Raw genomic sequence first — 14,844 nt, 5'->3', positions numbered from 1 at the left:
TGTATCGTAAACGACCGCCCACTCACACACACATCTGCAGACCCCTTGGATGAGGAACCCCTTACCCCTTCCCATCTACTGTATGGAAGAAGAGTTACCTCCCCTGTTTATCCAGACGACACGGAGTCCCCAGCAGACGACCTATCCCATGATTCTGCAGACAAACTTTATAGATTTAAGTCTGCAACACTTGAACACTTCTGGTCGAGATGGAAGCACGAATACCTCACATCTTTGCGAGAGTTTCACAGAACATCAGGTAACCATGGAGATGCTGTTACGATTGGTGACGTCGTGCAGATACATGACACCAGCTTACCAAGAAATCGCTGGTCCCTTGGCGTGATTGAAGACGTTATCGTTGGAAATGATGGACTTATTCGAGCAGCCCGTGTTAGATCAAGACGAGGTGTAACTACCCGACCCATATCAAGAAAGTAACCAGATGTGCGTGCTTCCTTATAGAACAGTTACCTTACCCAGTGACTATTACACAGAACTTACTTAGTGATTGTAATAATGAATATCTAAGAGATCAGACAAACTGTAATACGCGTAATGTGATATGAGATCGTGTTTTAAGTTAAAGTGACAGTAACACTTGTTCAAAAATATGTGATTATGCAGAAGTTTAACTGACTTTCTAGGTTAACCATTATCCGCAGTTCTAAGTGATATAACATATTCTGGAATAAGCAAAGACTGTTATTTCTCAGAGAAAGTGATTTACTATGTTTTATATGTTTGTTTGTAAATACTCTAAATAACATGTTTTATGTTTAAAAATCAGCATCGTGGCCCCCGGAGTGTCACGTTAAGTAACATGTATATTTAACGACGCGCCATTCTTGGCGTCACGTCTACGTAACGCGCTCTTTTGTTGTATGTTATGACGTCCTGGACGTCACTTGTTGTTCTTCCGGTCTATGAAGTAAACAGTCAACGTAAAACGGACAACACTTTTGTCTTCATTTAATGTCTCCACGACAGTCTTGGCCGATCTAGCTAGTTATCGAACTTGGCTGAGGTCTTATGGTCAAACACATTTTGTTCAAGTTTAGTGAAGATCGGATGAAAAATATTCGACTTAGAGTGCGGACAAGCTTTGTGACAGACAGACACACACACACACACACAGACTGGAGTAAATGAATATGTCTCCAACACCACTGTGTGGTGGGAGACATAATGAAGTCAAGGTCAAGGTCAAACTGAGGTCAGGTGATGTCTGAAGATGAGGAATGGTCACAGGTTATATCTGCATTAGTATCAAGTCATTCTAGTAAGGGGTATTGATGCTAGACGAAACGGTCCCATTTGGTTAACCAAGAGATGGCCCATATAAAGCAACCTAAGTCCAAAATGAGGTCAAGGTCAAGGTCAAACTGAGGTCAGGTGATGTCTGAAGATGAGGAATGGTTACAGGTTATATCTGCATTAGTATCAAGTCATTCTAGTAAGGGGTATTGATGCTAGACGAAACGGTCCCATTTGGTTAACCAAGAGATGGCCTATATAAAGCAACCTAAGTCCAGAATGAGGTCAAGGTCAAGGTCAAACTGAGGTCAGGTGATGTCTGAAGATGAGGAATGGTCACAGGTTACATCTGCATTAGTATTAAGTCATTCTAGTAAGGGGTATTGATGCTAGACGAAATGGTCCCATTTGGTTAACCTCGTACGGACGGACGAACGGACAGGACGATCACTATATGCATCCCGCATCAGTAGATGCCGGGGGCATAAAAAGGAAAATAAGTTTCAAATCTATATGCCTGTAAGTAATGTAGGGATAATACACGTTTTTTTGTGTATTAACATCTGCAGAAGCCCGCAGGATTATTTGTGACCGAGACCGAGCCTATTACAATTCAAAAAATAATTTTATACATAGGATCAACTTAGCATACATTTATTATGTACACTTAAAACATTCGTTTTCTGTTAAACTGAATTCTTGGCCAGATATATTTATTTGCCATTCCTCACCACAAACCTATTTTGCAGGGGATACCAATTTGCTTGTTAAAATCTGTGTTCACTGTGTTGCTAAATATTCAATTGTTCACATTCATTTAACTGAAGAAGAAAATGTTTGGAGTGGAATATGCTCGAAAATGGTGAATTGTATAATTGTTTTGGTCTGCCTCAGTGGTAGAGCAGTTTTTATATATTTTCCTAATTTTTATTTATTATTTTGATTTCACATACATTCATATTTTTTCCTCTTATTTTTTACGGCTCTATGTCGAAATCTGTTTGTTTTTTTTCTAATTTTAATCATGCATTTAATAAAAAGAAATGTTAATAAAATTACGCTTTTCTTGAAATCCATTTATTTACCATTTTATTAGGTGATAATGAGCAATCATAATAAAATCACCATAAAAAGCATGTTATTGAAACATGTGTTTAATAGATGCTAGTTAATCACTTTTTCACGTGCTCAGGTCTGTGTCAGCACTGCTAGACCTCTGCACGAGAATTCTTTTGTTCAAAGACGTCTTCCAGAAAAATGCAGACCTCTGTCAAACAGAAGAAGAGGTATGTAATGATGGGAAAGAGTTTTTCATGTTCAGGTCCCTGTGACCTTAACCTTTGCTCAAGTGACCCAAAAAACAATAAGGGCCATCTACTCTCTCAGACCTATCTTCTTATGAAGATTACAGGTTCTGGGTCAAATGGTACTCAAGTTATTGATCAGAAACCATTTTCCATGTTCTGGTTTGAGACCTTGACCTTTGATTAAGTGACCCAAAAAATCAAAAGGGGTCATCTACTCTAAATGTCAAAACGTCCTATAAAGTTTCAACATTTCGGGTCAAGTGGTTCTCAAGTTATTGATCAGAAATGGTTTTCCATGTTAAGGCCCCTGTGACCTTGACCTTTGATCAAGTAACCATAAAAACAATCACAGTCATTTACTCTGTAAGTCCTATAACCCTATGAAGTCTGAAGGTTCTAAGTCAAATGTGACCTCCAGGTGGGCCACATTCGCCTCAAAAGGGATAATTTGAACAATCTTGGTAGAGGACCACTAGATGATTGTACATACCAAATATAAAAGCCCTAGGACATGTGGTTTACCATTTTGTACAAGATTTTCAAAGTTTTTCCCAATATCAGTCTATATTAACAATATGACCACCAGGCCGGAGCTATAATTATAATTGACCCTTTGAGTATAATTTGAACAATCTTGGTAGAGGACCACTAGATGATGCTACATACCAAAAATCAAAGTCCTAGGACCTTTGGTTATGGACAAGAAGATTTTTTTTTCAAATTTTTCCTTTCATCTGCCATGGCAACCAGAGTTCTGTATGGAATTTGATTCTTTGAACAACCTTTATAGAACACCATCCAAGGAACATCCCTGTGAAGATTTAGGAGAAGCTGTTTAACCTTTAGCCTACTAAGTTTCCAAAATGGACTGATCCATCATTCAATCTGGGCAGTACCATTTATTATTCAAAAGGGCATTCACTTAAATTTTACTGACTGAACAGTGAACAGTGCAGATCATGGTCAGCCAGCAAGATGTTCACGCTGATCTTGGTCTGAAATGGTCGCAAAGGCAGAATCACTTGCCGCCAGGTTAAAGGAAAATGTGTATGAATGGACAAACTTACGGTGAGTGATCACAATAGCTCAATCTGAGCACCTTCATGATATCCTTAATTCTTTTTAATAATATCTTGAATTTGTTTTATGAAATTGAACTTGTTTTGAGACATCAAATTATAGTTATCAATAAACCATTCTGTGATATCTATAACTGTATTTCATGATATACAAAAATAATTAATGATATCATAAAAATGAATTTCTGATATCTCTAAATGAATTTATGATATCCATAAATAATTAATGAATTTGTGACATCCATACATTAAGACAAGAGGACCATGATGGTCCTGAATCGCTCACCTCTTCCCACATGACCCAGTTTTGAGTATGACGTCCTTTTTTCTATTATTTGACATAGTGACCTAGTTTTTGAGCTGATGTGACCCAGTTTTGAACTTGACCTAGATATTATCAAGATAAAAATTCTGACCAATTTTCATGAAGATCCATTGAAAAATATGGTCTCTAGAGAAGTCACAAGGTTTTTCTATTATTTGACCTATTGACCTAGTTTTCGAAGGTACGTGACCCTGTTTTGAATTGTAACTAGATATCATCAAGGTGAACATTCTCACTAATTTTCATGAAGATCTCATGAAAAATATGGCCTCTAGAGAGGTCACAAGGTTATTTTATTTTTATACCTACTGGCCTAGTTTTTGACCGCACGTGACCCAGTTTCGAAACTGACCTAGATATAATCAAGGTGAACATTCAGATCAATTTTCATGAAGATCCATTGAAAAATATGGCCTCTAGAGAGGTCAAAAGATTTAAATAATTTTAGACCTACTGACCTAGTTTTTGACCACAGTTGACCCAGTTTCAAACTTGACCTAGATATCATCAAGATGAACATTCAGACCACCCTTCATACAGATCCCATGAAAAGTATGGCCCCTAGAGAGGTCACAAGGTTTTTTTATTATTTGACCTACTGACCTAGTTTTTTAAGGCACGTGACCCAGTTTCAAACTTGACCTAGATATCATCAAGGTGAACATTCTGACCAATTTCTATGGAGATCCATTCACAAGTATGGCCTTTAGAGAGGTCACAAGGTTTTTCTATTATTTGACCTACTGACCTAGTTTTTGACCGCACATGACCCAGTTTCGAACTTAACCTAGATATCATCAAGATGAACATTCAGACCAATTTTCATACAGATCCCATGAAAAATATGGCCTTTAGAGAGGTCACAAGGTTTTTCTATTATTTGACCTACTGACCTAGTTTTTGATGGCACGTAACCCACTTTCGAACTTGACCTAGATATCATCAAAGTGAACATTCTGACCAATTTTCATGAAGATCTCATGAAATATATGGCCTCTAGAGAGGTCACAAGGTTTTTCTATTTTTAGACCTACTGACCTAGTTTTTGACCGCACGTGACCCAGTTTCGAACTTGACCTAGATATCATCAAGATAAACATTCAGACCAACTTTCATACAGATCCCATGAAAAATATGGCCTTTAGAGAGGTCACAAGGTTTTTCTATTATTTGACCTACTGACCTAGTTTTTGATGGCACGTGACCCACTTTCGAACTTGTCCTAGATATCATCAAGGTGAACGTTCTGACCAATTTTCATGAAGATCTTGTGAAATATATGCCCTCTAGAGAGGTCACAAGGTTTTTCTATTTTTAGACCTACTGACCTAGTTTTTGACCAACCGTAACACAGTTTCGAACTTGACCTAGATATCATCAAGATGAACATTCAGACCAACCTTCATACAGATCCCATGAAAAATATGGCCTTTAGAGAGGTCACAAGGTTTTTCTATTATTTGACCTACTGACCTAGTTTTTGATGGCACGTGACCCACTTTCGAACTTGACCTAGATATCATCAAGGTGAACGTTCTGACCAATTTTCATGAAGATCTTGTGAAATATATGGCCTCTAGAGAGGTCACAAGGTTTTTCTATTTTTAGACCTACTGACCTAGTTTTTGACGGCATGTGACCCAGTTTCGAACTTGACCTAGATATCATCAAGGTGAACATTCTGACCAATTTTCATGAAGATCTTGTGAAATATATGGCCTCTAGAGAGGTCACAAGGTTTTTCTATTTTTAGACCTACTGACCTAGTTTTTGACGGCATGTGACCCAGTTTCGAACTTGACCTAGATATCATCAAGGTGAACATTCTGACCAATTTTCATGAAGATCTCATGAAATATATGGCCTCTAGAGAGGTCACAAGGTTTTTCTATTTTTAGACCTACTGACCTAGTTTTTGATCGCAGTTGACCCAGTTTCAAACTTGACCTAGATATCATCAAGATGAACATTCAGACCAATTTTCATACAGATCCCATGAAAAATATGGCCTTTAGAGAGGTCACAAGGTTTTTCTATTATTTGACCTACTGACTAGTTTTGATGGCACGTGACCCACTTTCGAACTTGACCTAGATATCATCAAGGTGAACGTTCTGACCAATTTTCATGAAGATCTTGTGAAATATATGGCCTCTAGAGAGGTCACAAGGTTTTTCTATTTTTAGACCTACTGACCTAGTTTTTGATGGCACGTGACCCAGTTTCAAACTTGACCTAGATATCATCAAGGTGAACATTCTAACCAATTTTCATGAAGATCTCATGAAATATATGGCCTCTATAGAGGTCACAAGGTTTTTCTATTTTTAGACCTACTGACCTAGTTTTTGATGGCACGTGACCCAGTTTCGAACTTGACCTAGATATCATCAAGATGAACATTCTGACCAACTTTCATAAAGATCCCATGAAAAATGTGACCTCTAGAGTGGTCACAAGCAAAAGTTTACGGACGCACGCACGCACGCACGCACGGACGACGGACACCGCGCGATCACAAAAGCTCACCTTGTCACTTTGTGACAGGTGAGCTAAAAAGATAAAAGATGTTATAAAACAGTGTATAAACAGTACAACAGCATCCCAGAGATGAGTTCAAAATACATCAAAACTTTTACCAAACTGGAATCAGGCACCAGCACCCACTCCAGCTGGATCCAAAATAGTTCATCATAGTCAAGCTAAAAAACTTAATTTTAAGTATTGCAAAATTGTACATAACTTATATTAGCCATAATAAACTACAAGGGACTTAATGCAAACGACTATCATACACAATTATGAAGGGCAGTCATCTCCCTTGAAAGATTAGTTGAAACCAAAAGAGGAAGTTAAACTATTTGGGAAATTTCAGTAAATTCAGCAGGTTAGTTATTTCATTTTGTTTTATTTTATCAGCTTTTTTTTATTTTCATTTAGCACCTTACATTACTTTATTTTCATAGTTCAGTCCTTTCTTTATTAATATTTAACAAACTTGCATTTTATTAAAGTAAATTGTTCACTCAAGCAGATAACAATTTTGGTAGTCATCCATGACACATTTCTTCCATGGCAAATTCAGATGAGGTGTTTTCCATATAAAGAAAACTATGCTGTCCAGACCATAGTTTTCAAATAATTTTAAAATGTTTGTCTGAGAGACATGGAGAAGAGACAAAATCATGTGGCAATCTGTCAACTTTTAAAATTAGTTTTTAGACCTACCATATCTCTAAAACATTTATTACAATTAGACAGTGAATATTTTACTGTGATACTACAATAAGAATATATATATTTGTGTGCCCTTTTTAATTTGTAATTGTACCAAGTGTCATTTTCAGTAAATATGCTATTACAGTAAGTTTAATTTAAACTGTTACATGTATATTTTTTCATATTTTCATAATAATTTCTACCATATTGAAGTAGAAAATGATACAAATGTAGAAGCATGTGATGGTTCATGCTCAAAATTATATTTCAGGATGTTTCATACGCCAGATTACTATCACAATATATCCATGAGACTTTCTGAGGTCGTGGACGATATTGGAGTAAACGAAAATATGGTGATGAAGTGGAGGAGGACAGCTTTACTGAGAGAAACTATGCAGACAATCACACCCGGAGCAGATGGTAGACAAATGACTGTATATGAATTAGGCAGTCAATCAGAAGGCACCACAACGATAGGACTGGAATCAGATACTGACACACTTGGCTGTATGGATGATAACATTGTTATACAGGACTGGTCTGAGTGGACTCCAGGTAAATACAACTATCTGATGATCCAGAATGAAACAACACCACCTGGATATTGTCTTTTACAGGCACTTAGACCTGATGCTCCACTTCCTGATACACATGAAACAGACGATGACTTTGTCAAGGATAAAAGTGGACGAATATTGGTCAAGAATACAATTATTCCTGATTCTATGCCTGGAGGATATCAGCGACAAGGACCATCAATGGCATTTGCAGCAACACCAGGTATATTTGCTGCAGACATTGTAATAACATATCCTTGTAAATCATGGCCCCAGTCGTCAAGAGTTTTCCTGGACAGACAAGAAACAAATTCATGGCCGACAGTTGCAATGAAGAGATATGCAAAAACTACAAGATGTTCTGTTGTTTGTGTTGGAAGCAAAGTCAGTGAAAATGCAGACTTAGAATGGAGAATTTCTACCTCATTAGCTGAACGATGCCTGATGTTCAATTTAAATATTACACAAATAAGAATTTATATCTTAATGAAAATGATTTTTAAAACATACATTAATGTAGAAAATCTTAACAATGAAAGTTATATTTCAAGTTTCATGTGTAAAACTGTTTTGTTTTACTGTATAGCAAGTAAACCATCAAAAATATGGAAGGAGTGTAACATTTTAAACTGTTTAAGCTTCTGTATACAGACAATGAACAGATGTATATTAGCAGGAAATTGTCCACATTTCTTTGATCATAAAAACAATTTAATGGCCGGAAAAATATCAACAGAAGTTAAACATCAGTTACTTGAAAGAATGTCAAATTTGATATCATGTGATGAAACTTTTCTTTTTGGGATACAGATTGATGACCTTGGTGAAAGACTTCAGATTAAGCTTAATATGATAAATGAATTACATCATGATATACCTCAGCCAGATGAATACACTATGGACATAACAGCTGGTTTATTACTAAACATGGGTATAGAAAGTTCAAGAACTCATTATGATTTTATACATGAGATGAAAGATGAAAGTTTAGAAATGAAATTGAAAATTCTGTTACAGACAGTGCTACATTTTACAAGGTACTACAGAGATGGTAACATGTTAGAAAAGACAGCATGTAGACTTCTAGCACCTTTATATTGTACCTCAATAGGCTCTCTGATAGCCTCACAGAACATTCAAATCAACAACACAGTTTCTCCTCAAGCACTTGATTGGCTTGAAGCAGGAATGGACTCAGATGTTGCTTCAAGCAGACTGAAACATGCATCTATAATATATTGTACTGGAGATATGGAAAGAGTTGCTTTCATTCTTTCTTATACAGAAGAACAATATAACACTGAAGTTACTGAGCCTTTATGTTGCTGCTACAACGTCTATAGGGATTCCTTGAAGAGAGGATTTCGTCAACTCTGTCAATATGATGCCGCAGAATTTAAGTACATAGTTGCATATTGTGTAAGATTTTTCCCTTGGGAAATAAACTGTGTACCACATGAACTTCAGTACGAAATGTTTAGATCAACCCAAGAAGACCTTCAACATAGAGGTACACATGATGACTGGATGGACTATGCTGTAGTAGATTCACTTCCATATCTGTATTTTTTACAATACAAGACATACGGCAGCCTACAGAGACCAGAGGAACAACAACAAGCACTGACTAAACTTATGAGGGTCTTTGAAACAGAAGACAACCTTGGACACAGAGAAACAGCACTGAATTTACTAGGACAGTGCATGGAACAGGAGAACAGACCTGTTGATGCTCTACAGTGTTACATGATATCTCTCCGCCTCAGGGAAAGAAATAATGCTGCAAAATTTCACATCTGCAGGTGTTTAGCAAATACAATTTCATAAGAACACAGCAAATTGTGAAAACTTATTATTCTCACTGATCGAACTTCCAAAACATGACAGTAATTATTCTTGTTGTAAGCCAGTATTTCCACTTATTCTGATTTTCTGTGGCCAAAATCCTTGGTGTGTATATTAGAAAAAAACTGTCACCTATTTTGTGAAAAAGTGACGCAAAGGTATATCAAACAGCTCAAATACAATATATATTATTGGGTTTGAATAATCTTCTTTAAACTGTTAAAATTTAATTGGATTTTTTTTTTAAGTCTTAATAACTCTTTTGAAACATCATGGTATAACCCACCAAATGGTGACTATTTCAAATGTTCAAAACATTGTTACAACGAAATACTGTATCTGGTGAGAGACTTGTATGCAAAATTCAAACAATTTATATGTGCCGTTTTCATAAGTTTTGTATAATTTATGATATTTCAAGCCCAAGCTCAAGGAGAGAATTTCAAAGTTATTGCCATTAGGGTTGTGGATCGTTGGACAAGTTGCGGTCCGATCAGATCCGCGAGTCGGGCCTGACGATTCACAGATCAAACCACTGATCACCAGCAACAACTTATAATGATACAAAAATGCAAGACTGTAATATTATAAGTACCATTTTCTTTATGGAATCTAAACAGTTAAAGGGAATTCCTATAGTTTTTATGCGCATCTTTCTGCACAGCCAACACTTTCTATAGATAGAAAACTGAAGTGAAGTCAACATTTGTTAAAACACGTGACAGACAATCTTAAATATGAGGAATCTTGAATGAAATAACATCTTTGATATCAAGTTTTATCAGTAATCAAATGTTGATACTGGTTTATGTTGTATTGACAAGTATCATGCCTGGCAGGTATCTTACCATTTTTGTGGTTGTGTTTTCACATTGCATTTTAGTACAAAGACAGTGTTGTTCATATATAATGTAAGGCAATTGACTTAGGTCTGATAAGATAATATCTCCTTTCAGATTATTTTGTATTCAATTATAGAAAGAATGAAGAATTTTAAAACTTTTTGTTAACTTCCAGCAGATATACATGTAATCAATTTGGTCAGATTTGCATCATTTTTCGTACGAACAGGTGTTGTATTCAAGCGGTCTCAACATAAAATGTAGTCTGGTGACCCATACATTTTTAGCCATTTTTATGCTCACAATACAATTAGATCTATTTATACACAAGAAAAACAGGAAAAAATCTATGAAACAGTTTTTTCAAAATTTAAAAAAATATTCTTCACTATGGGTATTTTTCATTGAAAAAGTCATAAAAGTGAATAGGAAACAAGATTTTGTTTTCATTTGTACCGATTATTGTAATTTGTACCCATTATTGTAAGGATATAGTATTACAAATATGACTATGATATCAAATAAGTATATAGATTCTAATAAAATCTGTAAAAAGAATAAACCTTATAGTGCTGTCTTGTTGTATATTTTAGTTGGTATTTATAAAAAAGCAGAAAATTATGAAAATGTTGAAAAAAGCGCTGACAGTTTCAGCAACAGTGGGTGTGTTCAAAACAATTTTTCACAAAAACAAGCTTGGTGACCCATTGTTTTTATTTGTTCATTGTTTTCAGCACAAATTTTCCCATTATATATGTGAATTTGAAAAAATTCTATGAAAGGAAAACAAGAGCTGTCGGAGGTCAGCAACGCTTGACTATTCAACAGTCTTGTCAACTGAATGAATACAAAAGTCGAAAAAGGTGCATCATTTTTTAAAATGGGGAAAAAGGTTACTGAACCTTCACAGTGCTTATCAGCTCATAAAGTGAACAGGTGCGTGAAGTTTCAATCCTTTCCCATAAGCGGATACTGAAATACCAGCTTACATACAATGTAGGTCAGTTTATTACAGTAAATAAGTGTGTGAAGTTTCAATCCATTCCCACGAGTGGTTACTGAGATACCAGCTTACATACAAAACCTTATACAAGAATTTCTAAGTCGAAAAAGGGGCATAATTTTGTAAAAAAGCAAAATAGAGTATTGAACCTGTGCAATGTAGGTCAGTTTATCATAGTGAATAAGTGTGTGAAGTTTCAATCCATTCCCACAAGTGGTTACTGTGATACTAGCTTACATACAAAACCTTAACCAAATCAGGACACGGACGCTGCCGCAGACGCGGATGCATGGGCGAGTCCAACAGCTCTAGTAGAGCTAAAAATTATAGAAATTCTCTTTAAGTGCTCAATTTAACAGTTTTGACTTATGTTTAATGTTTTGCTCATTAATTAAAGTCAAGCATAGCAATAGGTTACTACTTGTAAAGTGCTTTTTTTGGGGAGGGGGGTGGGGTTTATTTGTCAAATACTTAATATGTTCACTCCTGTTCCCTCCTTCTGAGATAATAAGAGCTGTCCATAAGACAGCTAATTCTCGACTATTCGAAGCAGGAAAATATCACCCTAAATGTTAAAATATCTATAGAGTTTCAATCCAGTATCTGCATTAGTTTTGAAGATAGTATATGTAACTTGCAGAATATGTAACTTGCAGAATTCTAAGTTAAAAATCATGTATTAACAGCACGTGAATTGCCTTGTTTGCACACAATTTTTCTCCTGTTAATACATGAGCGGATCCAGTAAAAAAAGTAGTTTTTATGCAAGAATAGCTGTATGTACTTGCATCCAAAACTTTAACCAGGATTTTCTAAGTCCAAAAGGGGGCATAATTTGGCCAAATGCTGGTAAGAGTTATGGGACTTAATGCTATCAACTAGTTTTATAACCCTGAAGACACATGTGAAGTTTCAATTCAATATCATTCTGTATTAGTTTTGGAAACTTGCATGTAAAACTTTAACCAGATTTTTCTAAGTTCAAAAGGGGGTATAATTTGGCCTAAATACATGTCAAAGTTATGGGACTTGACCCAGTGAGGTTGGTAATTGATCTAGAAAAAGAAAAAATAAGTTTCAAATCTATATGCCTTTCAGTAATAGCTGTATGTACTTGCACGCAAAACTTTAACCAGGATTTTCTAAGTCCAAAAGGGGGCATAATTTGGCCAAAATGCAGGTCAGAGTTATGAGACTTGATACTATCAACTAGTTTTATAACTCCAAAGACACATGTGAAGTTTCAATTCAATATCTGCAGTAGTTTTGGAGAAATTAACTTGCATGCAAAACTTTAACCAAGATTTTCTAAGTCCAAAAGGGGGCATAATTAGCTCAAAATACATGTCAGAGTTATGGGACATGACCCGGTGAGGTTGGTAATTGACCTAGAAAAAGTAAAAACAAGTTTCAAAGCTATATGTCTTTAAATGAAAGCCATTTGACTTACATGCCAAACTTTAACCAAGGTGTGACGCTGACGCAGATGCCAACGTGAGTAGAATAGCTAGACAATGGATTAGTCAAGCTAAAAATCCTACATTATCCACCTTTTCCATTAAACAGTTCTTTGAATTTTATAGGTATTTGCCATTATAAATCTCACCCATATTGGACAGCAAAATTTTCTTAATTTCAAGTTTGGCTATATAAAGGAATTGTGATAAAACTTTTATGTAAATGTTTGTAAAAGTTCTTTTAAAGAAATAAAAAAACATGAGCTAGAATTTTATACAGGGAAAAAAATTTTGGGCCAAAAAATTGACAAACTGAGAATATCTTTAAATCACAATATTCCTATTACCACCTTAAATGACTGTAAAAAAGTAGTTGTAAGGAAAAGGATACAAGAGCTGTAGGAGAGATATAGTCTCTCATCTGGTCTATAGGCAATATTCCACCCAGGACCAGGTCAGCTTTAGTTGTCACAAACGAGGGGAACACTAGGCCTGGACAATCGCATAACATCAGTGTAGGATCAACATACAGGGTCTGAAAATATAAAACAGGGACTATGTTTAAATCTGCTTATAATTTTATGATAGCGTATTCAGCATATTTGCAACACGAACTTTGAAACATAAGGAGACATTCTTAAATATGCTTTGTGGGTTACGACAGAAATGACAGATGTCCTCAGTAGTCATAATCTGCATGGACATGTCAATTTTAATTTTAATTCAGATTATTACTCCGTAACAAGAGCTCGTAGAACACAAAATGACCTCCTTGATGCATTCAGTAATTGCACAAGGAACAGAAATTATTTCATCACTGTGCACAAAAGTTCTACTGTCCTTGGTCAAAGTGACCTTGACCTTTGAACTATTGACGTTAAAACCAATATGGGTCATCTGCTGGTCATGATTAACCTCCCAATTAATTTTCGTAATCCTAGGCCCAAGTGTTCTAAAGTTATTATCTGGAAATGATTTTACTTTTCTGGGTCACTGTGTCATTGACCTTTGACCTACTGACTTCAAAATCAATAGGGATCATTTGCTGGTCTTGACCAACCTCCCTATCAACTTTTATGATCCTAGGCCGAAGTGTTCTTGAGTTATCATCTGAAAACCGTTTAACTGTTCTGGGTCACTGTGACCTTGACCTTTGACCTACTGATCTCAAAATCAATAGGGGTCATCTGCTGGTCATGACCGATCTCCCTATTAAGTTCTGTGATCCTAGGCCCAAGCGTTCTCAAGTTAACGTCTGGAAAGTTTTACTGTTCAAGGTAACTGTGTCCTTGACCTTTGGCCTACTGACTTCAAAATCAAGCGGGGTCATCTGCTGGTCATGATCAACTTTCCTTTCAACTTTCATGATCCTAGGTCCAAGTGTTCTTCAGTCATCATCTGGAAACCTTTAAACTGTTGCTGCTCACTGTGACCTTGACCTTTGACCTCAAAACCAATAGGGTCATTTGCTGGTCATGACCAACCTCGCTATCAACTTTCATGGTCCTAGGCCAAAACGTTCTTGAGTTATCAGGTAACTGTTTAATTGTTCTGGGTCACTGTGACCTTGACCTTTGACCGAAATATCTCAAAATCAATAGGGGTCATTTGTTGGTAATGACCAACCTCCCTATCAACTATCATAGTCCTAGGCCCAAGCATTCTTGAGTCATCATCTGGAAACGGATTGATCTACAAGCCAACTGACCAACAGACAAACAGACTGACATCTGCAAAACAATATACCCCTCCTTCTTCGAAAATTAAAAATAAGTACGGTATTTTTATGGTCTACCATGCTTATTATTACCTGGAAATGTTTGGTACGTCCCGGCGTTGCTGATACAGGAACTTTCTTCATCTTCAGTATGGCATTGATGGTTGAACTTTTCCCTACGTTAGGGTAGCCCACCTATAATAACATTCGCAATATATATTTCTAAATGTTTT

At 36.1% G+C, this 14,844-nt stretch overlaps 3 protein-coding genes across 3 annotated transcripts in view; 2 read left to right on the top strand and 1 right to left on the bottom strand.

Annotated features, from left to right (window-relative positions):
• LOC123527773 (uncharacterized) overlaps nucleotides 1–10,152 on the top strand; it is a 188,998-nt gene extending 178,846 nt beyond the window's left edge. Inside the window, exon 3 of the transcript XR_008367159.1 lies at nucleotides 9,751–10,152. The gene's annotated coding sequence lies outside the window, so the exon portion shown is untranslated. The remainder of the gene's footprint in view (nucleotides 1–9,750) is intronic.
• LOC123527774 (large subunit GTPase 1 homolog) overlaps nucleotides 1–14,844 on the bottom strand; it is a 53,609-nt gene that overhangs the window by 14,223 nt on the left and 24,542 nt on the right. Inside the window, exons 8-9 of the mRNA XM_045307438.2 lie at nucleotides 14,705–14,806; nucleotides 13,286–13,429 (exon numbers count right to left, since the gene is read on the bottom strand). Coding sequence (XP_045163373.2) covers nucleotides 13,286–13,429; nucleotides 14,705–14,806 — 246 coding nt within the window. The remainder of the gene's footprint in view (nucleotides 1–13,285; nucleotides 13,430–14,704; nucleotides 14,807–14,844) is intronic.
• On the top strand, nucleotides 6,767–10,152 carry LOC123527776 (uncharacterized). The gene is made up of 2 exons (XM_053523777.1): nucleotides 6,767–6,855; nucleotides 7,459–10,152. Exon 2 carries the CDS (start codon nucleotides 7,460–7,462, stop codon nucleotides 9,572–9,574), a length of 2,115 nt encoding a protein of 704 aa, XP_053379752.1. The 5' UTR covers nucleotides 6,767–6,855; nucleotide 7,459; the 3' UTR covers nucleotides 9,575–10,152.

This window comes from Mercenaria mercenaria, chromosome 14 (assembly GCF_021730395.1).
Source record: "Mercenaria mercenaria strain notata chromosome 14, MADL_Memer_1, whole genome shotgun sequence".
Taxonomy (NCBI): Eukaryota; Metazoa; Mollusca; class Bivalvia; order Venerida; family Veneridae; genus Mercenaria; species Mercenaria mercenaria.
Note: the sequence above shows the minus strand (reverse complement) of the source record. Positions and strands in the feature narration are given on the sequence as shown.